We start from the raw sequence: 26,837 nt of genomic DNA, 5'->3' as shown, positions 1-26,837 counted from the left end.
ATCTACACCAAAATAAGGATGTCAAAAAAACAATCAATAAATATATATGTGGAAAAATGTTTATTTTGTGCTTTTTTTCCTTTTTTTTCTTTTTCCCCCTGCATAGGCACAGTAATTCCTAGGATTTTAAATTAGCTCCTTAAGACTGATAACTAAACAGTCTCTGAACTTCTACTTTCCTAGGACACATTATATTCTTTGGAGGCAGGATAATTTTTTATGTCTAGACATAGCCTTTCTGATACTTTCTGACACTTGTATTGAAGGTAAACCCAAAGAGAATAGAGAGAGAGACTTATGAAGTGGTAAAAGTAGCCTGTCTCTCAGAACGTTGGAGGGCCAGACTAAAGTTTAAAAATACTATGAACAAATTCCTGTGTAGACGTGTATATTGCACAGATCTTACTTAGAAGTTAAAAAAAAACAGGAACAAACACAATATTTTTTCACAGTGATTTAATTTATTAATTAATCCATTTATTAATATATTTATTTAAGCACCAGATTACAAACATTTTTTTTTTTTGGTTTTTTGGATCACACCTGGCAGTGCTCAGGGGTTACTCCTGCTGTCTGCTCAGAAATAGCTCCTGGCAGGCACGGGGGACCATATGGGACACCAGGATTCAAACCAACCACCTTTGGTCCTGGATCAGCTGCTTGCAAGGCAAACGCCGCTGTGCTATCTCTCCGGGCCCGATTACAAACATTTTTGTAGCTGGGTTTTAGTCCTAAAAAATATAACCCCCTTCACCAGTGCAACCTTTCCACCACCAATGTTAATTTCTTTTTCTCTAGTATTTTTTTTAATTTTTTTATTTAAACACATTGATTACAAACATGATTGTGGTTGGGTTTCTGTCATGTAAAGAACACCCCCCCCCCCATCACCAGTGCAGCATTCCCATCACCAATGTCCCAATTCTTCCTCCTCCCCACCCCACCCCTGCCTGTACTCTACACAGGCTTTCTATTTCTCTCATACATTCTCATTGTTAGGATAGTTCTCAGTGTAGTTATTTCTCTAACTAAGCTCATCACTCTTTGTGGTGAGCTTCATGAGGTGAGCTGGAACTTCCAGCCCTCCTCTCTTTTGTCTTTAAAAATTATTGCAGAAATGTCTTCCATTTTTCTTAAAACCCATAGATGAGTGAGACCATTCTGCGTCTTTCTTTCTGACTTATTTCACTCAGCATAATAGATTGCATGTACATCCATGTATAGGAAAATTTCATGACTTCATCTCTTCTGACGGCTGCATAATATTCCATTGTGTATATGTATCATAGTTTCTTTAGCCATTCATCTGTTGAGGGGCATCTTGCTTGTTTCCAAAGTCTTGCTATAGTAAATAGTGCTGCAATGAATATAGGTGTAAGGAAGGAATTTTTGTATTGTATTTTTGTGTTCCTAGGGTATATTCCTAGGAGTGGTATAGCTGAATTGTATGGAAGCTCAATTTCCAGTTTTTGGAGGAATCTTCATATCATTTTTCATAAAGGTTGGACTAAACGGCATTCCCACCAGCAATGAATGAGAGTTCCTTTCTCTCCGCATCCCCGTCAACACTGCTTGTTCTCATTCTTTGTGATGTGTGCTAATCTCTGTGGGGTAAAATGGTATCTCAGAGTTGTTTTGATTTGCATCTCCCTGATGATTAGTGATGTGGAGCATTTTTTCATGTGACTTTTGGCCCTTTGTATTTTTCTTTATTAAGTTGTCTGTCCATTTCTTCTCCCCATTTCTTGATGGGATTAGATGTTTTTTTCTTGTAAATTTCTGTCAGTGCCTTGTATATTTTGGATATTAGCCCCTTGTCTGATGGGTTTTGAGTGAATAGTTTCTCCCACTCAGTGGGTGGCTCTTGTATCTGGGCATTATGTTCTTTGAAGTGCAAAAGCTTCTCAGCTTAATATATTCCCATCTGTTAATCTCTGCTTTCACTTGTTTGGAGAGTGCCATTTCCTCCTTGAAGATGCCTTTAGTCTCAATGTCATGGAGTGTTTTACCTACATGTTGTTCTATATACCTTATGGTATCAGGTCTGATATCAAGGTATTTAATTCATTTGGATTTTACCTTCATACATGATGTTAGCTGGGGGTCTAATTTCAGTTTTTTGCAAGTGGCTAGCCAGTTGTGCCAAGACCACTTGTGCCAAGACCACTTGTTGAAGAGGCTTTCTTTGCTCCATTTAGGATTTCTTTCTCCTTTATAAAAAATAAGGTGATTGTATGTCTGGGGAACATTATCTGAGTATTTGAGCCTATTTCACTGATCTGAGAGTCTGTTTTTATTCCAATACCATGCTGTTTTGTTTGTTTGTTTTTTTGTTTGTTTTTTTGTTTTTTTGGGCCACACCCATTTGATGCTCAGGGGTTACTCCTGGCTAGGCACTCAAAAATTGCCCCTGGCTAGGGGGGACCATATAGGATGCTGGGGGATCGAATCACGGTCCTTCATTGGCTAGCACTTGCAAGGCAGACACCTTACATCTAGCACCACCTCTCTGGTCCCTACCATGCTGTTTTGAGAACTATTGCTTTGTAATACAGTTTAAAGTTGGGGAAAGTTATGCCTCCCATATTGTTTTTCCTAATGATTGCTTTAACTATTTTTTTTTTTTTTTTTTTTGGTTTTTGGGCCACACCCGGCGGTGCTCAGGGGTTACTCCTGGCTGTCTGCTCAGAAATAGCTCCTGGCAGGCACGGGGGACCATATGGGACACCGGGATTCGAACCAACAACCTTAGGTCCTGGATCGGCTGCTTGCAAGGCAAACACCGCTGTGCTATCTCTCCGGGCCCTGCTTTAACTATTTGAGTTGTTTATTGTTCCAAATAAATTTCAACAGTATTTGAACCACTTATTTGAAGAATGACAAGGGTATCTTTAGAGGGATTGCATTAAATCTGTACACTGCTTTGAGAAGTATTGCCATTTTGATGATGTTAATCCTGCCAATGCATGAGCAGGGTATGTGCTTCCATTTCAGTATGTCCTCTCTTATTTCTTGGAGCAGAGTTTTATAGTTTTCTTTGTATTGGTCCTTCACATCTGTAGTCAAGTTGACTCTAAGATATTTGAGTTTGTGTGGTGCTAATGTGAATGGTGTTGTTTCCTTAATATCCATTTCTTCTCTGTTATTATTGGTGTATAAAAAAAGCCATTGATTTTTGTCTGTTAATTTTGTAGCCTGCCACATTGCTATATGAGCCTATGAACAAACACCATATTAAAAATGAATAACAAGTAAAGTTAACAAACTTATCATTATTTAAATCGGAACCATGCAGGCAGGGGTGGGGGAGATGAAACATTGGTGATGGGAATGCTGTATTGGTGAAGGAGGGTATTCTTTGTATGACTGAAACCTAACTACAATCATGTTTGTAAACAGGGTGTTTAAATAAAGATATTTAAAAAATAAATAAAAGTTAAAAAAATACATGGGAATTATGGGCAGGCCTTAGTTTGAGGAGCCCTGCCTAAGACTGAGAGGAGTCAAGAGACAGAGAGAAGGAGGGGAGTCAGAGAGTGCAGTGCACATTCCATACATGCACATGGGGCCTGGGACTAGTCGACTACTAAGCAGGACAGGCAACAGTGGGAAAAACACCCCGTGGGTGGGATAAATATCCTTGATGGGCCCCATGTGACCCACAAGCCATAGTTTGGGGACCCCTAGTCTAGATTTTCTAATCAATCACTATGAATTTATTGAAGAACTATTCTTATTCTATGTTTTATTTTAGGTTTTGGCACAAAAATGAGCCTAATTTTTCTGGCGAAGAGTGTGGTTCAATAGTTTTCTGGAAAGATGAAGGATGGGGCTGGAATGATGTTTTCTGTTTCAACAATCTGTATTCAATATGTGAGATGAATAAACTTTACTTATGAAAAAAACTTTATGTATTGGTATAATGATTTCCTTTTATGATTTGTGTGTCATTCTTAGCATAGAAGTTCATAGGCATATTCAGGTATCATTTTCCCATTCGTCATTTCTTTTCATTTCTGTTTGCCCACTAATGATAGAAGGATTTCTTCATAAATTTGCTTTTTCCTTCATATCTTTCTGCTTCTTTCCAAAACATTTTTTGACCCAGAGATAGTATTATTTTTTTTTTCTCTTAGAAGACTTTTAGAGTCCAGAGAGAGAATTCAGAACTTAAGACACTTGCCTTACATATGACCAACCTGGCTCCATCTCTGGCACATGCAAACACTTGGTGCCTGTTCCATAGGAATCGAGTGTAGATTGGCACTATTCTAGTGTCTCTATCCTTCCTCTTTATCCTGCTAGCCCTGGCTGGGCCACTCGGTATAGGATTCTGGCAGAACCCTGGTTCTACCTGGAACATCCCAATCACTTGAAATTGAACCAGTCTTCTGTTTTGGGTACAGTAAACTGGCCATGTTCCCATTCTTAGTTGTACATAGTCCATGTTTTGTTCAATGAGGTGATGGGAAAGGGGTAGACTTGCTGTATGAATGACTGACTGGGTCAGACCTGGAGCTGAGAATGCATCCATTGCCAATGAGGCATCATGCTCCACTTAAGCATTTTGGTACTGAAGCCCTTTCCCATAACATGAAGGTTTTTGTTGGTGTCAATAAAGTCACTGTCAAAGCCTGGCTTTATTTTTGTAGGACTTAGTGGCTGGCAGTGGGGCTGCTGCTAGAGGGTGGGGGCTATAATTATAAATAAACAACAAACTTCAAAAAATAAATTCACTACTGGGGGTGATTCCCCAAGCATTGAGCCAGGAATAGCTTTCAGCACCACTAGACTTGACACAAACATCTCTGTCTTCCTCCTAGAAAAATTTATGAAAAGAAAGCATTGGGAAACTATGGCCTTCCATGATCAAAATGCCATTAGCGTGAAAAAGAAACACCATTTCTTCAATGTGGTGATGAAGACTGCCGTATCTGAAAAGCTTATACTATTATATGAACATCTAATTTCCAAAATGATCAGCAACTTTTTTTTATTAGATATTGGCAGGAGGCCTCAATGTACCATCACAGGCAATTCTTGATTGAATTATTTGAGTGCTCTTACAAAAGTATGGCAGTTGATTTGGACCCAAGGCAGTAAAACAAGAGAGAAAGTGAAAGCAATAATCCAATCTCAGAAGTCTAGAAGAATGATTTTTGCTGGATGGTCACTTAGAACAAACCTCATGTAAAAATAATGGGAATTACCTAATGGAATATCAAAATCTGAAAAAAATCACTGAGGTCTATCTTGTAGCTGGTTTATCATAGCAGGATTTTGTACATATATAAAATATGTGAACCAAGAAGGGAGGTTACTCAAAATTCCTCTGCACTAAAAGTCTGAACTTCCATCCACCAAAGGACTGTAAGAAAATAAAAAAAGTTTGGTTAAGTTTAATTCTCATACAGTATCTCAGTTCTTTAGAGCTACTATACTGGCAGGCTGGGGGACAGGGAAGGGTGGTATGGAACATGGGATGCACTTGGGGAACATTGGTAGAGGGAGGTTGACATTGGTGGTGAAATTGATCCTGAGTCATTGTATGTCTGAAACCTAACTATGAAGGACCTTGTAAATCACAATGGTGTCAATAAAATAAAATTAAAAGGAAAAAAAAGAAACTGAGTGGAGGAGGTAAAAAAGAAATATGAAAGGATGGGGACCAGGAGTCAAGTAGTCTCAGGTGCATTGGTGGTGTTGAAAAGGACAGAACTAAATATCCAAGCCAAAGTCAGGAACAATGATATCAAGAAACCCAAACTTTAACAATCTAAAGTTAAAATGGTCCTGTTATACTGGTAGGCTTGGGGGTAAAGGGGTGGAATGGGACTTTTTATATCACAATGGTTTCAATAAAGGAAATAAAATTAAATTAAAAAACAAATATTTTAAGTCAGAAAAAGAATAGGTAATTTTTACTACCACTTTGAAACTTCTTATGTAAATTTATTTAAGAAATAGCATCTCTATTCTATAATATTACATATTTTTGGTGAGCTTAAATTAATTAGGAAAAAAAGGTCTAACCTCTGTTTAAAAATGTAGGAGGTGTGTACTGTTTAAAGCTTAATGTTGCATTTATTCCAGTTTATACCAAACTAATACTATTAATATAAATTTATGATGATCAGCAGCATTATAATGAAAAGGTAAATTAATTTATGTATTTAATGAATTAGTCTTCTGTTCAGTGGGGAAGACTGCTATGAATAACTAGTGTTCTTGGACTCTTAGAGATATAGTCTCAGACCTCTTCCTCAAATTTCTTAGAGATCAACTTTCCAGTCTTGATTCTTCCAAGATTCTGACCATCTAGCCAACCTCATTATCTCATTGACTTTCTTTTTTTGAAGACTTCTCAAGCATTTCTCAGAAAGTTCTGGGGGTTGGCCCAATGGTTCAGTGCTCAGGCCTTGCATTGTATACAACTTGGGCCCAATGGAGATGAAGGTCTCCATTGGGGACTACTTCATGTAGTATTGGTTTTGAGCTTGAATCTTTGTGCAGGCAAATATGCTCTCTTGACCTCCAAAGCTATGGCCCCTAAAGCCAATTTTTTCTTTTAGGCAAAGTGAATCATCAAATTACTGTTTGAAGTTTCTCCCAAAGGGAGGATTATCTTTTTTTTTTCTTTCTGTTCTTCAGGGATCCTCTGAGCAGAGCTAAAATGAAACAGTTTACATGCTGTTGTAAAAATTAAGTAGACATTCAACTCTACTCTCATTTTTTTTCTCCTTCTGAAAAAATTAGTCATAGGAAACTCCCTAGAAAATTGGGGAGGCTGTAGAAGATATGTCATTGTGGTTAGAAGAAACTCATGGGCATATGAATCACCTCCCTGAGAAATCAATTTTTATGCCCAATTTACTTACAGTTCTGCCTTGATGAATCAGCTGACACATTTTATAATGGTCTTCTCCAGCCAAGTATCCTGTCTCCCCTATGACTCTATAGTAGTCCAACAATTATTTTTAAAGCATACTAGTTATTTGTCAAGGAGGAATGATCTAGTTTTTACCCAGTGTCCATAGTTATAATTTTTTCTAAAGGAGTTTTATCATCTTTTTTGTTTGTTTGTTTGTTTGTTTGTTTTTGGGCCACACCCGGCGATGCTCAGGGGCTACTCCTGGCTGTCTGCTCAGAAATAGCTCCTGGCAGGCACGGGGGACCATATGGGACACCGGGATTCGAACCAACCACCTTTGGTCCTGGATCGGCTGCTTGCAAGGCAAACGCCGCTGTGCTATCTCTCTGAGCCCGATTTTTATCATCTTAATTCAACTTCTGGATTCTCCACAAGCACCTTACCAATATTAAATTTGATAAGTCACAGTGACCAGGACCAGAGCTGCTTTATTCTGCATAGACTAGAAATTCATCTATTGCATGTAGCCTTTTCCAAGCTTGCAAGTTTTAATGTCAAATGATAAAAGGATAGGAACAGTTCACACAAATGTGGGAGCCAGTTTTCTTCTGACATTATAGTCTCAACAAGCACGATATCAAGCCTTTATAGGGTGTCAGATGGCTACAGGTTTAGCAACAATTTCAAGGAATGTCTTGCCCAGATACTTGTCATTTCATGTCAGGATGCTAGGCACTGTAGGCAATAATTTTGGTGTCACTTATTCCCATGTGGATATATAGATTATGACAATGCATTTCTGGTATTTACCCTTCATGCCAATAGATCTTTATAAAATTTAAACAATGATTCCCAAACATATCAGGTGCATATTACATACACTTACTCATCTAAGAATAAATATATGAAGAATCTTATTACCTAGAAGCTCCACTTCCTTATTTAATTCCATAAGGAATAAAGATTTTAATTTAATTAAAATTACTTTGGATTTATGGTGATATCATGACTTATAATAGCATTATGATGACAGTTTTAGACATGCAGTGTTACCTTTGCCACACCCATCAGCACACTGACATCAACCTCTACTATTGTCCCTAGGATCCTTCTCCACTTAGCATTCTCATGGGGATTTTATTTTCTTGGTACAGATTGCATCAAAAAAAATTAGTCACCATGAAATTACAAAGTTATTCATGATTGGATTTCTGGCATATACTGTTTCAATACCAATCCCTTCACCAGTGTCTATTTCTCTCCACTATGCCACCTACAGCACTATTTATTTCCCATCCACTAGTCTGCTTCTATAAGACATGCTTTGTATTTTTGCGCTGTGCTTCATGGCACTGCTGCTGATAGGGCTTCAGACAACACCATCTCATTTTGATAGATCTCCACAGTAGACACTCTTCCCTCTATAAATGTTGCTGGTAAGATAGGATCCTGGGCAAACAGAGGGTTTACAAAAATTCATCCAGGAGCCACTTCAGGGAGAAATAACTAACTTGATTGTAGTCATTTTTAGTTATACGGGAATGGAATAATTATAATGTGCCTCAGCCAATCAGATTAGGGGAAAGTAGGATGTGAGCTCTGTGTGTTTAAGGGATCAAAAAAAAATGTGTGTGCTCTGTGTTAAGTGGATTAAGGAAACCAATGTAGGGAATTAGAAAAAGCAGGGTATGTGCTCGGTGTTATTTACACAATACATATGTTCCCTCCAAGTGTTCAGCTACATCCTCTCTGCCCTGTCCCCCAGCCCTCACAAGTGGCATGTTTCCTATTGAACACCAGTTTTCATATTTTCTTTGAGTTTTCATTATTCTAGCATTATGTTTCTTTATATCCCGCATATGAGAGAGATCATTCACACAGGAGATTTGGGGAGCACACTCAGCAGTGATTCTGGCTCTGCACACAGGAATCACTCCTGTTGGAGCTCAAGGGACTATATGGGATGAAAACCCACTCTGGGTTGGCTTTATGCAAAGCAACTGCCTTACCTGCTGTACAATCTCTCTGGCCCATATTTTATTTTATTTTATTTTAAAAAATCTATTGCACAACAAAAAAAGGAGGACGGAGCAGTGGTGCAAGTAGTAAGTTATCTGTCTTGCCTGTGCTAGCCTAGGATAGATGGCAGTTCTATCCCCCGGTGTCCCATATGGTCCCCTGAGCCAGGAGTGGTTTCTGAGTGCATAGCCAGGAGTAACCCCTGAGCATCACCAGGTGTGACCCCAAAACCAAAAAAAAAATCTATTGCATCATTGTGAAATTACAAAGTTGTTCAGGAAGAAGTGATGCTAAATCTAAATGACTATTTGATCACAGGGTCTTTCTTTGTTTTAATTTGGTACCCTGCCCCAGTTTTGATGTTTTAAACAGTCATTTAGATTTACTGTTACTTTTCATCTTTCTTGTTTATAGCTATGTCTTGTGTCATTGATAAAGAACTTGATAGAAGAGACCTACAGGCTGGAGATGCTTTAAGGTTTGTTAATAAAGGGACAGTTGAGTCCAGAGGTACAAGACAAGAGCACCCAAGAAAGGCACTACTCTGCTCTGCAGTTGAGTCATTGGGTCATAGTTTTTATTATTTTTAAAATGTATTTTATTTTATTTTTTTGGCTTTGACATTACTTCCAGTGAGGGCTATTCCTGGATCTGTTCTCAGAGGTCACCCCTGATGGTTCTAATGGGACAACAAGTTTTGTGTGTTTGTGTGTATGTAGGTAGGGCTTGAACCAGGGTCTTCAGCATACAAATACACCTAGTTTGTCTCAGTCCATTGAGCTGTCTCTCCATTTTTTAAAATTTACTTTATTTAAAGAGCATGTATCACATAGTTGTCATAGTTTATTATAATGCATTTTTCCAGGTAACTGAGAAAAAATATTTTTAAAAGAATATAAAGAAAAAATAAGAAAGAAAAGAAGAATTATAGTGAAAAGCAAAGTTTTGAAAATTATTCTCCATGAGGTAGGTCATTAAGTCATTGTCAGAAGGTTTAGTAAGCTCTTGTTGCTAGCTGGCAAGTCTGTTATTTCATTTGTTTCTGAACATTAAAGTGATATTAGCTACACATTGGCATCTAAATTGGTGTGTTCGTCTGGGAGTGCCAATATTAAATAAAAAAAAGTTGTCTTGTGGACTCAAATGTGTGGTCCAGGAATTCAAAGCCATATTATTACTGATACTTTGTGGGGTTTATTTTCAACTGTCAGGTCTTTAGGAAATACAAGAAGGTGGAGGGAGGGTGTCCATACTCCAAAAATGTCCTGGTGATATCAGCCCAAGGAATGGCATACCTAGAGTTTGATATGATAAGATTTTTAAAAGAAGAGTAGTCTTGATTGATCAGACCAATGAGCTTATCATGTCCAATTAGCTTCATCTGTCCGATGGGTGTCTCACTGGTTGCTTACTCCTTACCCAGGTCCTATCTTGGTCCTTCAGGTAGATGGTTCTGGTAGGAAGTTTCTGCAAGCACTAACACACCTCCCTCCTTGAGTTATTCTGTCCATGCTACTCTCTATGAGCTACTTGGAACCTGTGAAGCAGCAGGTGAGATATCCCATAAGACTTCAGAATTCAGAGGACAGAAAAATCAAATATGAAGAATAGGTGATTAAGTTACAAACCAAGACTCAGAATTGGTTCTTTATTGATATGGCTTGGACAGACATCTATACTCATCTTCCAGCTCCTTAGGTTACTCTCAAACCTTTTCTTATTGAACTCTTCATTACTAAGGAAAATAAAACTCTTGTGAATGATGTTTCAGAGCCTGTTCTCCCTGGTATTACAATGAAATCTTGAAAATACATGTGTGATTTTTTAGCTTCTGTCTGAGTTTTCATTTAATTAATAACCATTATTTTAAAAGCTTCAGAAAGAATAATGTAAGCTCATAGTCTTAAAGCTTATGCATATAAAATACATTCTTCTGAGGATATGGCACAAGAGCTGATTTTGCATAAGAAAAAGGGCCCATGAATAAGAAAATATCAACCAAGTTCATATGGAAGAGAGAATATCTGCTTGTAATATATCAAGATGTCTGTCCAATTATTCTAACTTATGGTGGTAATTTTGTTATTTAGCCAAGGGAAATACTTTGCCAACACATGCTTCATGTTAGCTTTGACTCATTGAGACTAGTTAATATTTTCTCAGGTTTTAAAACACCATCAACATTATTTTTGCATGCAGCACCTGCATAGTAAAATATTCATAGATCCCAGTGCTATTTTTAATTACCATCTTAAATTCCAAATCTTCTTTTTGGTTTTGGGTCACACCGGTGACACTCAGGGGTTACTCCTGGCTATGTGCTCAGAAATTGTTCCTGGCTTGGGGGAGCATTTGGGACATATGAACCCAGCATAGAACCCAGATCCGTCCTAGGTCAGCCATGTGCCAGCCAAATGCCCTACCGCTGCATTATCATGCCTGCTCCAAATTCCAAATCTTAATAGTGAATATGGGATATTGTCTATTTTTCCTAAGGCATGATGATTTGTTTTTTATCCTAAGGCATTGTGTAGTTTATGAGCTCAACTTCTGATAAAAATTTACCATGAGCGCTTGGAGACATAACATGGAAGTAAGGTATTTGCCTTGCATGCAGAACGTCAGTGGTTCAAATCCCGGCATTCCATAAGGTCCCCCGAGCCTACCAGGAGTGATTTCTGAGAGTAGAGCCAGGAGTAACCCCTGAGCACTGCCGGATGTGACCCAAAAAACAAAAAAAAATTACTATGAAAAAATTTATAGGACTAAATGTTCATAGGAATAAAAGACTTTTATACCACATAAAACTTGTCTTTTGCAAGATCTAATAGAGTAATCAAATAGAAAAATTTTATGTGAGATATCATGTGATTTTTACATTTCTTGCATTACAAATTTCTCTTCCTTGTTGCACATGGATTTTTCTTTACTTTTGAAAGGGGCATATCCAGAAATGCGCAGGGACTACTTGCTCTGTGCTCATTTCCAGCAGTGTGTGGGGGACTATTTATTGTCAGGAATCAAACTTCACACATACAAGGCAACTATAGTACCAGTGAGTGGCATCTGTGGCCACAACGCCACATGATTTCGAACAATTTTGGAGCCATCCTTGACATTATTTTACTTGTTTCTCTTGCATTTTTTTCTGATCATTTTGAATTAAATTTAAGTTTCTTGGCAAAAACATTTTAGGGAGTCTTACAGACACAGTTGCCTCCTCATTATCTGGAATTTTCAGCCTCACTGAATCCTGCTGCATTCTTCAGTATCACTGTGTATAGTGTGAGTCTTTAGAATCTTGTCTCCTTTCAGCTGTTTTCAAACAAATTTCCAGTGACAAAAGAGGCTGCATAACTCGATGGTCTTGAGTGAGTGGTTTGCCTGTAGGGACACAGATGACCCAGGCTCCATTCATGCCAAATGTGGCCCCCAAACAAACAAACAAACAAATAAAAATAACAAAATAAACAGAAAATGTTTGTACTCTGGACCCCTGGGAGAAAGAATTTGGTTATAAAGGATCCTGATCTTTGGACTGGAGAGAGAATATAGTGGATTGAATGCTTGCCTTGTACACAGCTGACCCAGGTTCAATCTCCCAACACCTGATGGTTCCTCAAACCTATGAGGCGTCATTCCTGAGTGCAGAGTTAGGAATAAGCACCACCAAGTGTGGGCCAAAAATCAAAAAGGAAAAAAATAAAGAGTCCTTCCTTCACAGAATTATCCCAGGATGAATGTGTATTTGAGGTGACTTCACTTGCCATAATGGCACTGATGGCAAGGTCATCAATGGGGAGAAAGTTGGTGATGAGAATTTTATCCTAAAGCATACAGGTCTTGGCATCTTGTGCATGGCAAGTTCTGGACCAAATGTAAATAGTTTCAATCTTCACTGCTAAGGGTGTGTGGTTTTATGGCAAGCATGTAGTTTTTGGCAAAATGAAAGATGACTTGAGTATGTAGAAATACTGGAACACTTTGGATCCAGAACAGGTCAAAGATAATGATTTCCAACTGTGGACAAGCTTAATAAGTGACTTGTCTTGTTAACTCCCAGTTTTCCTTCAGTAGTTTAGGAGAATATTACTTCAATCCTATGAACTGGAAAAAATCTTAAAATTATTTCTCTACATTTATTTAGTTTTTATATTATTCGATTCATTCCATTTCTAGTTGGATTGCAGCATTATAAAAACAAAACTTCAGGAAAACAAACATGAAAGTTTTCTGGAATGCTATACAATGGTGGGGCACACACAATATTTTTAGAAGAATAACCTCAGAATAGGAGTAATATTTTCTTCCTTTCCAGATCCTGATAGAAAACTAGAAATAAAACCAAGAACGTAAGGTTGGAAATTAACCTTGATTTTAGGGTGGTGATCTATAAAGCAAACAAGTGAAGGAATTGAATTGTAAGGTCAGGTGGTGTTAGTACTAACAAAGAGATTATAATTGATAATAAACTAAGAATAGGTAAGATTATAATAGATGCCATTTAGACTTAACCTGTGTTTCTTTTGCCATATGGGAACTTTTTAATTTGACGAAGACCCATTTATTTAGTTTTAATTTTAGTCTTTGGCATTGGCATTGTATCTTTGAAGACTCTTTTCGAGGGCAAGATCTTGGAGCATTCTATAAAGTACATTCCTCAATGTACTTTATAGATTCAGGTCTGATCTCAAGGTACACTTTGAGTTGACTTTCATAGAAGGTATGAGATATGGATCCAGCTTTAATTTCTTACATGTGGTTATCCAACTGTCCTAACGCTATTTGTTTAAGAGGCTGTCTTTATTCCATTTCATGTTCTTACAGCTTCAACTCTTAATTTTTCTTAAATGTAAAGCACTGTGATTTACAAAATTTTTTAGAGTTGAATTTTAGATATACAATGTTTCAGCACCAATCCCATCACCAGTGTTCTCAGAGTCCATCCCATACCACTTCCCCCATTCCACACCCCAACCTGTTATCAGAATAGGCACCATTTTAATTTTGGTTGTTAAATTGTGGGTCTTATGATTTTATTGTTGATGCTGTAGCTTGGGTATTTATTTTTGTCCTCTGTTAATACCACCATGCCCCAGAATCCCCTTAGTCCCTATTTCTTATTATTCTACATTTGTCTTTCTCCTCTTTCACTCAATTTTTTTTCTTCTCCTCACTATTCTGGGACCAGGAGTGTTCTAGACAACTCAATGTAAACTACTGCAACCCTTCATGCAGTAATTCTCAATACCACATATCAGTGATATCATTTACAGGTTGACTTCTTTAATGACATATATTTAAATAACATATTAAAATATATTTTTTCTTTAAATATTTACATTGGTATGTGACCAGAGGTCCAGCCCACAGACGACATTACTAACAACAGCAGAATCTACCAGTTTGCAGCCTGCTCTTCCTAAATATTGACATTTCTGTTTTTGTTGCATTTTTGACTATGTAGGCAAGATAGTTCTCTAGGATGTCAATATTTTCTCTTTCATTCTTCCTTCTTGTGGATAATATAGTTTTTCACCCCATTATCTTATCCAGATAAGTCTGTTGAATGGGATTTTTTTGGGGAGCACACCTGGCAATGCTGAAAAGCCTTGAAAAGCAAGCCCTTGAGTATAGAGCCCTAGCAGTGCTGAGGGGCTTAATTTGTAAGCCCTGAGTATAGAGTTCCTCTTAGTATAGAATGAGGGGCTCTATACTCAGGGATTCCTCCTGGTTTTGTGCTCAGGGATCACTCCTGGAGGGCTTAGGTGATCATATGAGGTGCCGGGAATCAAACCCAGGTTAGCCACTTTCAAAGCAAGAACTTCCCTAATGTACTATTTCTCTATCCCCTAGAATTGGATTGTTAAACTTTCAGGTATGTAGGAAAATTCTATGGCCCCCTCTCCCATGCACAAGAAGTCTATAGCTACATATGCAATAATTTCTCTTAAAAAACCCATAACAGATATGGAGAGTATTATGCTAAGCAAAATGAGTCAAAGGGAGAGATATAGATATAGAATGATTAAACTCATTTGTGAGATATAAAAAGATAGTATGTCCAGAGACAATAGAGATGAGGGCCGGGGGGGGGAGGGCAAAGCATAGTAGGAAACTTGCCACAAAGAACACAGAGTGCAGTTAGGTCAGAAAAAAAATCACTATGACAATGATAGTTGGAAACGATTACTCTAGACAAGAGCTGCCTGCAGAAAGGAGATAAAGTGATATGAATGCTAACCCTTTAGAAAAAAATAGCAAACCACAGTGTCAGAAAGAAAAATGAGAAGAGGAAGAGAGAAGAGAGGGAAGAAGAAGAAGAAGGAGAAGAAGAAGAAGAAGAAGAAGAAGAAGAAGAAGAAGAAGAAGAAGAAGAAGAAGAAGAAGAAGAAGAAGAAGAAGAAGAAGAAGAAGGAGGAGGAGGAGGAGAAGAAGAAGAAGAAGAAGAAGAAGAAGAAGAAGAAGAAGAAGAAGAAGAAGAAGAAGAAGAAGAAGAAGAAGAAGAAGGGGCCGGGAAGGTGGCGCTAGAGGTAAGGTGTCTGCCTTGCAATAGCTAGCGTAGGACGGACCGCAGTTCGATCCCCCAGTGTCCCATATGGTCCCCCAAGCCAGGGGCGATTTCTGAGCGCATAGCCAGGAGTAACCCCTGAGCGTCAAACGGGTGTGGCCCAAAAACCAAAAGAAGAAGAAGAAGAAGAAGAAGAAGAAGAAGAAGAAGAAGAAGAAGAAGAAGAAGAAGAAGAAGAAGAAGAAGGAGGAGAAGGAGAAGGAGAAGGAGACAAAGGAAAGAAGATGAAGAAGAAGAAGAAGAAGGAGAAAAAGACAAAGAAGAAGAGGAAGAGGAAGAGGAAGAAGAAGGAGAAGACGACGACAAAGAAGACGACGAAGAAGAAGAAAATAAGAAGATAGAAGAAGAAAGAAGAAAAGGAAGAAGAAGAGAAAAAAGAAGAAAGAAGAAGAAAATAAGAAGATAGAAGAAGAAAGAAGAAAAAGAAGAAGAAGGAAGAAGAAGAAGAAGAAGAAGAAGAAGAAGAAGAAGAAAGAAGAAAAGGAAGAAGAAGAGAAAAAAGAAGAAAGAAGAAGAAAATAAGAAGATAGAAGAAGAAAGAAGAAGAAGAAGAAGAAGAAGAAGAAGAAGAAGAAGAAGAAGAAGAAGAAGAAGGCCTGCCACAGAGGTAAACAGGGAGGGGGGCTGGAAGGAAACTGGGATATTTGTGGTGGGAAATGTGCACTGGTGAAGGGTGTTGAACATTGTATGACTGAAACTCAATCATGAACAACTTTGGAACTGCATCTCACAATGATTCAACTGAGAATTTATTTATATAAAAAAATCCCTCATAGTACAGGAGTAACTCATACATCAAATAAATAAGGAAAAAACCCAAACTGATAGATGACATTGAGATGCAAAACAGTCAGAAACATGCAGAAGCATGCAAAGAGGGAGTTGAGAATACACTGAGGAGTAACTTTGAGTGTGACACCACAACTTTAAAGATCTGCACTTAATCAAGGGCCCCAAAACATTGAGCTTCAATAATCAATGTGGGTGCTGGAGTAAAAGTACAGTGGTTAATACATTTGCCTTCATGCAAGCCCACCCAGGTTAGATCCCTGGAATCTCTTATGGTTCCATGAGCCTGTAAGGAGTGATGTCTGGGCCACACCTGGCTGTGTTCAGGTCAGATTCCTGACTCTTTTCTCAGGGATCTCAAGGGGCCATATGGGGAGCCAGAAATCAAATCCCAGAAGGCCACCTGTAAGATAAATGCTCAGCTGGCTGTACTATCCTTTGGCTCCCCAAATTCCTACATTTCTAATCAGTTTTTAATCAGGTTTTATTCACTGACTTATTCAAATTTATTTAATTTATTTATTAAATTTATTTAATTTATTCAAAATTAATTGAGACCTGGGGACAGAGAGATAACACAGCAGTTAGGCATTTGCCTTGCACACAGCTGATCCAGGACAGATGGTGATTTGAATCCTGCCTTATACCTGTACCTTATGCCTGTACCTGGCAGGAGCAACTTCTGAGAGCAGTTGGGTGTGACCCAAAAACAAACAAATGAGAAATAAACAACCAAAAAAATTAACTGAGACCATAAGCATACCTATCCAACAATTCTGTCTAGTAACAAAATGAAAGTAGGGGAGACAGAAACATAGATCCCCAAAAAAGTTTTGTTTGCCTTGAAGTTTGTCTAAAAGTCTCCTAATCCAAGTTTAATTCATTCCAGTGGGCTCTGTTAGACTAGGATCACCAAACTGTGATGGTTTTTATGAACTTATTCTTCCTCTGCAACCAGAAAACCTGTTTCCTTGCTTATCCTCCTTAAAGGAAATCTAAGCTATATATCCTTGAACACTATATCTCATAGGAACATAGAGGGAAGATATTTAACTTGGCAAAAGAAACTCCATTGAACTAGCTCATGTCAAGATGAACCCTTTACTGACTTTCTTTCCTTTGAATAATTGATATTATGTCAAAGGGATGGATATTGAACATGTTAATGAGACATGGGTCCCAAAGAAGTTTATCTGTCTAGCATACCCACATGCCTAACTTTTTGTAGCTCTCCGGCCCTTCATATTTATATGACATTTCTTTCTTATCTTTGCTTTTATAATTGAGACCTCCCTCCTTCATAGTTCTTGGGGACCACCCAGGCTGCTCCTGAGATGCTCAAGGGGTCATATGGTACTGGAATAAGAAGGATAAGAACTGCTTCACTCTTTGCACTATCCTCCTGATTCTCTACATCTGCTTTTTTATTTTCTATTGAAAATTTTATTTAAGGTCTTCATGATATTCTATTTTCTTTTACACCATAGTATTATAATTTTTTCCTAGAAATGAGCTTTGCCTCATCAGAGTCAATCTTGAGTTTCACCGCATGACATTATAACTAAACCTTGTCCCTGAACTATTTTCCTTTGCATTTTATTGAATATATAAGGTAATATTGGAACAAATGCAAGCTAAAAGATTTAATTATAATCTATATCTGTTTTTTTTGGGGGGGGGGTCACAACCGGCAGTGCTCAGGGGTTATTCCTGGCTCTACGCTCAGAAATTGCTCCTGGCACGCTCAGGGGATCATGTTGGATGCCAGGATTCAAACCACAGACCTGCTGCATAAAAGGCAAATGCCTTACCTCCATGCTAGCTCTACAGCCCCTCTACATCTGTTTTAAAAACACTTTTTCTGCTATAATTTTGGGGAGCCAGTCAAGACTCCTAATCAGTTTATAGCAAGTTTATAGCAATAAATGCAGCTTGAATCTTTCCTTCACTTCATACCCATTTCTGTTAGGTTGAGAGCCAAAGAAATTTGGGGGTTTATAATATTTCCATACTTCTTTTTCTAGAATTTAATCTCCAGGAATTTTTATCATAGATATCTAAAGATTTTATAACAACACAGAGTACTATGAAACATTACTGTGTTACCCATTTTGGTCCAAGTCACAAATAACTCTAAAGCCATATAAAACTTCTATGGCTGTAAATAAAACATCTCTTAAGTTTAAGACTTTTACTTAAATTAATTAAATTAATGTTTCCTTAATTAAGGAGCTAAAGATTAAAGAGCATGTGAAACATGAATTTATTTTGAAAATACAAAATGTCTAGCTTTATGGGTAGACTCCATAAAAAACTAACAGTCTGTCATTTAAAGTTGTCCATAATCTTAGGAATATATTTGTTTTATATATTTTCTTTTAAATATATTCTTTTAGCAAAGAAAAGAAGTTGATATTTGGTTTCACTTAAGTCTACTATAAAATATTAAAACTCAATGTTAAAATTCTTTAAAAATGTAATATATTATATTCAGCTTGACCATACAGAAAGTTTATTTTCACAACATTCCTTTCTTATTCTACTTTTTCATATTCACATTTTCTTATATAATTTTTTTAATTACATTTCACAACCAATTTTTAAGATGAAATTTTTTCTTCAACAAAACGTTTCTTTATAGTATCTTTTTTTAAGAACAGAATCAATTTTTAATATGGTTGTTCCTCCTCTTCCCATTAGTCATTTTTTAATATAACTTAAAATGCACAACCTTAAAAATTCTAAATTCACTTTACTATTATAATTATTAAAATTATAATACAACATTCTAGAAGTCTTACAAATGAATTCTCATAATTTCTTCATCATATGCTTTTAATACAATCTTATTGGCAGCAACACATCTTATTGTCCCAAATATGAACTTTTAAAATAAAAATGTTGAATAATTCATATTTTAGTGAATTTTCATTATAAAGTTAGTAAACTTGATTTTTCCAAGACATTTAGGAAATATTTTAAGAAACATTCATATGGGGGCAGGCACAATAGAACAGTAGTAGGACATTTGCCTTGCACGTGGCTGGCCCAGGGTGGACCTTGGTTTGATCCCTGGTATCCCATGTGATCCCCAGAACCAGGAGCGATTTCTGAGTGCATAGCCAGGAGTAAACTCTGAGCATCACAGGGTGTGGCCCCAAAATGGGGTGTTTTCTAATATATTTTTATTTAGATGTAATACAGCTTCAGTATATATTCTAGGGATTGAATCTTAATCCTGAAATAAGGAATCACACTAAACTAATTACAGTCCTCGCTTTACTCTTTATCATTATGTGGCTCTAAATTTTCAAGCAACAGCAGAAACCATTTTTTGCTTCTATCATTGGAATTCATTTTAACTGTTAAGAAGTTTATTTCGGGGGCTGGAGAGATAGCATGGAGGTAAGGCGTTTGCCTTTCATGCAGGAGGTCATCGGTTTGAATCCCGGCGCCCTATATGGTCCCCCGTGCCTGCCAGGAGCAATTTCTGAGCCTGGAGCCAGGAATAACCCCTGAGCACTGCCGGGTGTGACCCAAAAAAAAAAAAAAACCCACAAAAAAAAAAAGAAGTTTATTTCACAAGCCAATCTTCCCAGAATATTTGTGGCCTTAGCACAAATGACTCCATTTTGTCTTCATCCTAGCTCAAAACCATGGGAGACCAATTCAGTTATTTTTCTTGCTTAGATAGCATAAGCTATTCTGATCAATAAACACAAGTAAGTATTACACTTAACTTTCATTACCATAATTCATGAGTAAAAGCAATAGTTCTAAGAGTATGATTTAAAGGTATAAATAAAGATATAATTTTTTTATATAATGTGGAGTGGGTACAGGGAGATAGTACGTGCTTGCATTACATGTGACAACCCCGTTCAATTCTGGAATTGAATATATATATATGGTCCCCTGAAAATAGTTAGGAGTGATCCCTAAAGCATAGAGCCAGGAGGAAACCCTGAGCACAGCTGGGAATAACCCTACCCTCACCAACATAGGTTATTTTTAAAAATATAATCATAAAAATCAGATAATAAGGATGGGGACAAGCAACACAATCTGCTTTTAATATGAATATATAATTTATATAACATGAAAATTTAAAAGTATTATTCAGACACTAGTGTAATACAAAGAAATAGCATGTTATTCAAGTTTTCTTCATTTTAGCTTTATAAGATTGAGTTATAAAGAGAAATGAGATGAGAACTTCATTTCTCAGAAGGAAGTAGATGAAATCTCCATAGACTGACTAAAAGAAATATGGAGAAATTGTATTGAGCCCCCATAAAAGAGAAGAAAATGAATGAAAAGAAACAGAGAAATCAGAGCCTACTTTTGCCAAGACAAGAGATTTTTTTATTGTGAAATAAATATTGTGAACTTTTATTTATTGATTGATTGTGAAATGCTATCATAGAGCATTAGAACTTTCTTTGATTGCTTGTTATTTTACTAGGAAGAAAGGGACAGAGGAAGGAAGGAAGGAAGGAAGGAAGGAAGGAAGGAAGGAAGGAAGGAAGGAAGGAAGGAAGGAAGGAAGGAAGGAAGGAAGGAAGGAAGGAAGGAAGGAGGGAGGGAAGGAGGGAAGGAAGGAAGGAAGGAAGGAAGGAAGGAAGGAAGGAAGGAGGGAGGGAGGGAGGGAGGAAGGGAGGAAGGAAGGGAGGAAGAAAAAAGGAAGGAAAAAGGTAGAATGGGAGAGAAAAAGGGAAGAAGGAATTCTACATTTTTTTCTCTTGGAAACTGTCCATCTGTCTGTCCTAGTAGGTCTGCTTCAGAGATTGTGGAAGGCAACTAAACAATCATTCTTGTCTTGCTCTGAAGAACCCCGTGGTGAAAAAGAAAAAGTCAAAATGTCTGAAGACTGAGACTGAGTTTTCCTACTTTGTTTCTGAGTTGCTAAAAGCATAACATACTATGGTACATATACAAAATGGAATATTATGCAGCTGTCAGGAGAGATGAAGTCATGAAATTTTCCTATACATGGATGTACACGGAATCTATTATGCTGAGTGAAATAAGTCAGAGAGAGAGAGAGAGAGAGAGAGAGAGAGAGAGAGAGAGAGAGAGAGAGAGAGAGAAACGCAGAATGGTCTCACTCATCTATGGGTTTTAAGAAAAATGAAAGACATTCTTGCAATAATAATTTTCAGACACAAAGGAGAAAAGAGCTGGAAGTTCTAGCTCACATCAGGAAGCTCACCACAAAGAGTTTTAGTTAGAGAAATAACTACATTTTGAACTGTCCTAATATTGAGAATGTATGAGGGAAATGAAGAGAGTACAGGCGGGGGTCGGGTGGGGAGGAGGGAGATTTGGGACATTGGTGATGGGAATGTTGCACTGGTGATGGGTGGTGTTCTTTACATGACTGAAACCCAAACACAATCATGTATGTAATCAAGGTGTTCAAATTAAAAAAAAGCATAACATAATGGTCTAATTGTGTCTTCCTGCCTATAGGGCACTTTTGGGATAAGCAATTCAAATCAGGGGCCGGAGAGATAGCATGGAGGTAAGGCGTTTGTCTTGCATGCAGAAGGATGGTGGTTCAAATTCCGGCATCCCATATGGTCCCCCCAAGACTGCCAGGAGCAATTTCTGAGCATAGACCAGGAGTGTGACCCCCCCAAAAAAAAAGAAATTCAAATCATCTTTTGTCCTGATATTTCCCTATTCTTCCCAGCTACCTCCTCAAACCTCACTTGGCTTTCCCCAACTCTGACTAAGTTAATTGTAGATCAAGGAATTACTATGAAATTACTATGAATTTTTATATTAATTTAAGTAAGTCTGTTAAAAGCTGATCTTTTAGTTAACTGAACACTTCATAAATAAACAAAATGTCTATTTTATTTGGATAAAAAGAATCATCTATTTCTCTGTGTATGTAATTTATCTATATAAACCCAGGCCCCAAATTCTAAGGACAGGGCACTGTCACTCAGAAAAATCTGATGTTGACCTCCCAGGATTTGGTACCTTAGTGGCTCTGAATAACCTTCTCAATAAATTTCTCTTTAGAAAACCTTGCATTTACTTTCCAATGCTAAAAATAACCTCTTAATTTCTTTGTACTTTAGAATAGTCAGAAAATTAAAAAAAAACTCTAAAAGACTCACATGCTTTTATTTTGTTTTTTCCTTTTTTGTTCATTTGTTTTTGGCCACACCTGGACGCACTCAGATGTTACTCCTGGCTCTGAGTTCAGAAGTTATTCTTGACAGGCTGGGGGACCATATGGGTTGGAGCAGATGGAACCCAGATGGGCTGCGTGCGAGGCAAACACCCTACCCACTGTGCAATGACCCTCCAATGTTTTCTTTATGAATCAAAATATTCAATGAAGAAACAATGAGTAGGACTACATTGTTCTACTGATAATGACCATTTCCTGGGTGTGAGAGAAAACACTAGGCCCCTACCTGTCCTGACTCTAAATGGAAGCTCTTATATCCAAATAAAGTGAGCAGTGAAAAAAATATGTATACCCCTTAATAAATAAAATGAACACATTCAAACAAACTCTGAGATAGGAGGGATGTTTTCTGCCTTTTCTTTTTAAGTGGCTAGGCACAAAGAGTGAATATGTTTAGGAGCATTCAATGATCTGAATCATGACAGATTTGAACTATAAGACACAGGAGAGAGAATAAATGTAGGAGAACAGGAGTAGGCTGATGCGTGGGAGGACTGTTTTGAAGGTCTGTAAGAACATGACGTAAGCCAGCCTGACAGACAAAATACAGGGCAAGGGAAACAAATTCCTCTTCCTCTTTCCACAATGATTCACCAGAACTCTGCACAATAGAAAATTGATGAGGGTCCTTATGGTGCATTATTTTGTGAAATGCAATTCTTTTGAGAGATGTCACTTTCACAGGTGTCATTAGACTTTCTGTTCTAATGTTCTAGTTTCCTACTTCAGTTGACTCCCTTTGTGAGTTTTCAAGTGATTATTTCCTATTATTACAAAATAGGCATTTCGCAATTTACATGTTGAAATGAGGCTTAAAAGTTTTAAAAAAAATAAGCAAAATTACAACCTAGTGCTCTCTTCCATAAAATGGCTTCACTATATATACATATATACATATATATATATCAGTGATAAGTCTATAAACCTAAGAATTACTGTAAACAAATTTCCTCTCTTTATATCCCCACCTCGTTCAACTTTATTACAAAATATCAAAGGCGATATTTAATAAACATATCAGATAGCCTGTCCCAAGGTATCTCAGTCAATTATTGCCAAGGAAAAATTGGACCTTCCCCAATTCTTATAGGAAGGACAGTTTCAATTTCTTACCACATCTGGGGAGGAGTCGACAGTAGCAGTAAAAAGTTTGTTCTTAAGAAAGCCCTTTGCTGTCCTATGTTTGTTGCAGCATTATTTATAATAGCAATAATCTGGAAACAACTCAAGTGCCCAAGAAACTGTTGTATAGCTACACAATGGAATACTATGCCACTGTTAGGAAAAATGAAGTTATGAAATTTGCTTATACATGGATGGATATGGAGATGATTATGCTGAGTGAAATGAGCCAGAGGAAGATGAAGAGACAAAGAATAATCTTACTCATTTGTAATATATGATAAAAATAAAAGCTAGGGGCCAGAGTGATAGCATAGTAGTAGAGCATTTGCCTTGCACTCAACTGACCTAGGATGGACCCGGATTCTATTCCTGGCATTCCATATGGTTCCCCAAGCCTGCCAGGAGCGATTTCTGAGAACAAAGCCAGGAGTAACCCCTGAGCACAGCCAGATGTGGTACCAAACAAATACTAATAAATAAATAAAAAGACAGTATGGTAATAATATCCAGAGACAATAGAGATGAGAATGAGGAGGACCAGCCATGGTAGGTAACTCGCCACAAAGAGTGGAGTGATGAGCAATGATAGTTGGAAATGATCACTCTGGACAAAAATGGGGTTCTTAAAGGGCATAAGGTGATATACATTATTACTTCATTAGCAATATTGCAAACCACAGTGTCAAAAAAATAAAGAAATGAGAGGGAGAGAGAGGAAGAGAGAGAGAGAAGTAAAGTACTTGTCCCAGAGGAAGATGTAGGAGGGTGGTTGGGAGGGAAACTGGGGATATTGGTGGTGGGAAATGTGCACTTGTGAAAGGTGGTGTACATTCTGTAACTGAAACTCAACTATGAACAATTCTGTAACCACAGTACTTAGTAAAATATTTATATAAAAATAGAATGTAATTTTGAATGTTTATATTATGTCTTCAGAATCATGTATACTTAAAAAAGTTTATTTTTATGAATACTTACTGCAACCTGGCCTTACAGGACCCAGGACTTACTTCTGCTTAGAGACATATTATTTACTCTACTGGACATCATTGTTGGTGGTTTCCCTGCCAGGCTTCCAGCCGGAAGGACACACTTCACCACTGTTTGCCAGTGACCTGGAAGGTTTTAGAGCTTCATGTACAGATTAGCTAACACGAAGATAATTTACAGTGACCTGTCCTTGCCATCAATGGTAAAGAGATTTCTGAAAGAATTGCCTTCATCAACTTTTAAGACACCATAATTCTGAGCTTGAGGTCCAACACCAAGAAAATGTTCATGGGCCCCTGTTCACCTTGTTTTTTGGGTGTATTGAGTCATGAGAGTTGACAAAAGTGAGAATCCAATTAGTTGGTAGTTGAGTTTCTTAAATTTTTTTGCTGATATTGGAGAGTCATGATTTCTGTGGGATACACAACGATGAAGACAAGAGGGTAAGAGAAGAACACAACCTATTTTCCTTTGTAATCAGACAGGTTAAAATAATCTTTGAACATCTAGCATAACAATTGTTGCTTTGACGTTTGGAGGCAGGATACCCAATGTTGGCATTTTATGAAAATATTTACTGTTTGGCACCATAGACTTCACCAAAACTAGCTGGGAATAAGACCTCTTTCTCTTCTATCTGTGCCAAACTCAGTCTCTGGAGAGAGGCTTTCAACTCATTTGCTTAGAGACTTTCTCTCAAGTACATAGATCCTCACCTTTTAAGCAACCAATTGTGAGTAGAAATGCCTTAGTGAGTTATGTTTCTGGGTTAAATTTTTCCTTTTTTTTTTAACCTAGAATGTTTTGTTCAGGGCCTACTGCCTGCATTTTTTTTTTTTTTTTTTTTTTTACCACTCAGACTGCATCCTCTCCCTCTACCCCTTCCTTTGGAAGGGGAGAACAATCATCAATGGCAAGAGGCAGCCGCAGAAGCGACACCTAGAGCCGGCTTCATGCTCAAGAGAGGACGCTCTGGCTCCTCCTCGTGGCTTCGGCTGCTCTACATGATCAGAGAAACTTCTCTAGTCACATACTATAGAAATGATTCCTGAAAGTATAGTTTTCTGTCTGCATTTTTTAAGTGCTTTGCAGTGCTAAGGAAATTCTAAGGTGCTTAACGATTGAGATTGGTTGACTTGTGCACCTCCTGATCAATTTAGAAGGGACAATTCTTGAACTCTGAACCATCCCTGAATTGCAAAACTGAAATCACCAGACCACTTGTGAGTTCTCTCTTGTCTGGACAGTCAGGAATTCTCAGTTTAATAAAGTTATTAGTTTATTTTTATAAATATTGTTCTATATAGTTGATAGCAAAGAATAAAAAGTTATTTGTACCTCTAATATTTTCTCCCTTTCTAACCTTAAAAGTACCAACTAAATTATTGAGATACCAATGATTTCTAAAAGTTAAAGCTTTCGGGTATGGATCAGAAACTTTACCTCCTTCCACACTGTGCCAAATCACAGTAAAAAAAAAAAAACAAAAACCCAGGGACAGAAAGATAGCTTAATGGTCTAAGTACATGCTTTACAAGCAGAAGACCTGAATTCAATCCCTGGTACCTCATGTTTCCGTGAGCATCATTAGGAGTGACCACGGACCACTACTAAGACTGGCTTTCCAAAATTTTTATGGGAAAAATTAATGATAAACATGTAGATATGACAGATGCATTTAACAAATAATAAAGGATATTTAGTTTTCTGTTATTTTATGGAGAACAACCTTCATCTGTAGAATGATAGTGAATTGAAGATGAAGCCCATTATTATGGGTAGAGAATAATAGGTAAGATATTAAGACTCCCCATAATGATGTGTATATTACATAATGGTGGCATCTCTAGCCACAAGAACATTTAATAGTCATTTAAGTTCAGTTACTTCAAGTTATGTTGGCCTACTAGTCTATCTCTCCTTGTTATAGGGTCAACTTTGCCACTCCATTTTGTGTATTCTGAAAAAAAAAGTGTGACTACCAGACCCTGAAGGAGTATAAAGTGAGTGAACTGATTTTTAACATAATTGATAAACCTGTTTTCTTTTGCCTTTTTTGTTTTGTTTTGTTTTGTTTTGTTTTGTTTTGTTTTGGGGCCACACCCGGCGGTGCTCAGGGGTTACTCCTGGCTGTCTGCTCAGAAATAGCTCCTGGCAGGCACAGGGGACCATATGGGACACCGGGATTCGAACCAACCACCTTTGGTCCTGGATCGGCTGCTTGCAAGGCAAACACCGCTGTGCTATGTCTCCGGGCCCTTGCT

At 37.5% G+C, this 26,837-nt stretch overlaps 1 protein-coding gene, 1 non-coding gene and 1 pseudogene across 2 annotated transcripts in view; 1 reads left to right on the top strand and 2 right to left on the bottom strand.

Moving 5' to 3' along the window:
- Positions 1–3,899, top strand: part of LOC126006966 (C-type lectin domain family 6 member A-like) — a 77,098-nt gene extending 73,199 nt beyond the window's left edge. Inside the window, exon 9 of the mRNA XM_049772501.1 lies at positions 3,755–3,899. Coding sequence (XP_049628458.1) covers positions 3,755–3,899 — 145 coding nt within the window. The remainder of the gene's footprint in view (positions 1–3,754) is intronic.
- Positions 3,900–24,589: 20,690 nt separating this feature from the next.
- LOC126006655 (peroxiredoxin-1-like) lies at positions 24,590–25,141 on the bottom strand (annotated as a pseudogene).
- Positions 25,142–25,423: 282 nt separating this feature from the next.
- Positions 25,424–25,637, bottom strand: LOC126008193 (small nucleolar RNA U3). The gene has a single exon (XR_007495547.1). It is a non-coding gene; the product is annotated as a small nucleolar RNA U3 (small nucleolar RNA).
- Positions 25,638–26,837: the final 1,200 nt, after the last annotated feature.

Source organism: Suncus etruscus, chromosome 4 (assembly GCF_024139225.1).
Source record: "Suncus etruscus isolate mSunEtr1 chromosome 4, mSunEtr1.pri.cur, whole genome shotgun sequence".
In the NCBI taxonomy this organism is placed as follows: domain Eukaryota; kingdom Metazoa; phylum Chordata; class Mammalia; order Eulipotyphla; family Soricidae; genus Suncus; species Suncus etruscus.
The sequence above is the reverse complement of the archived record's forward strand: the minus strand, read 5'-3'. Positions and strand labels throughout refer to the sequence as shown.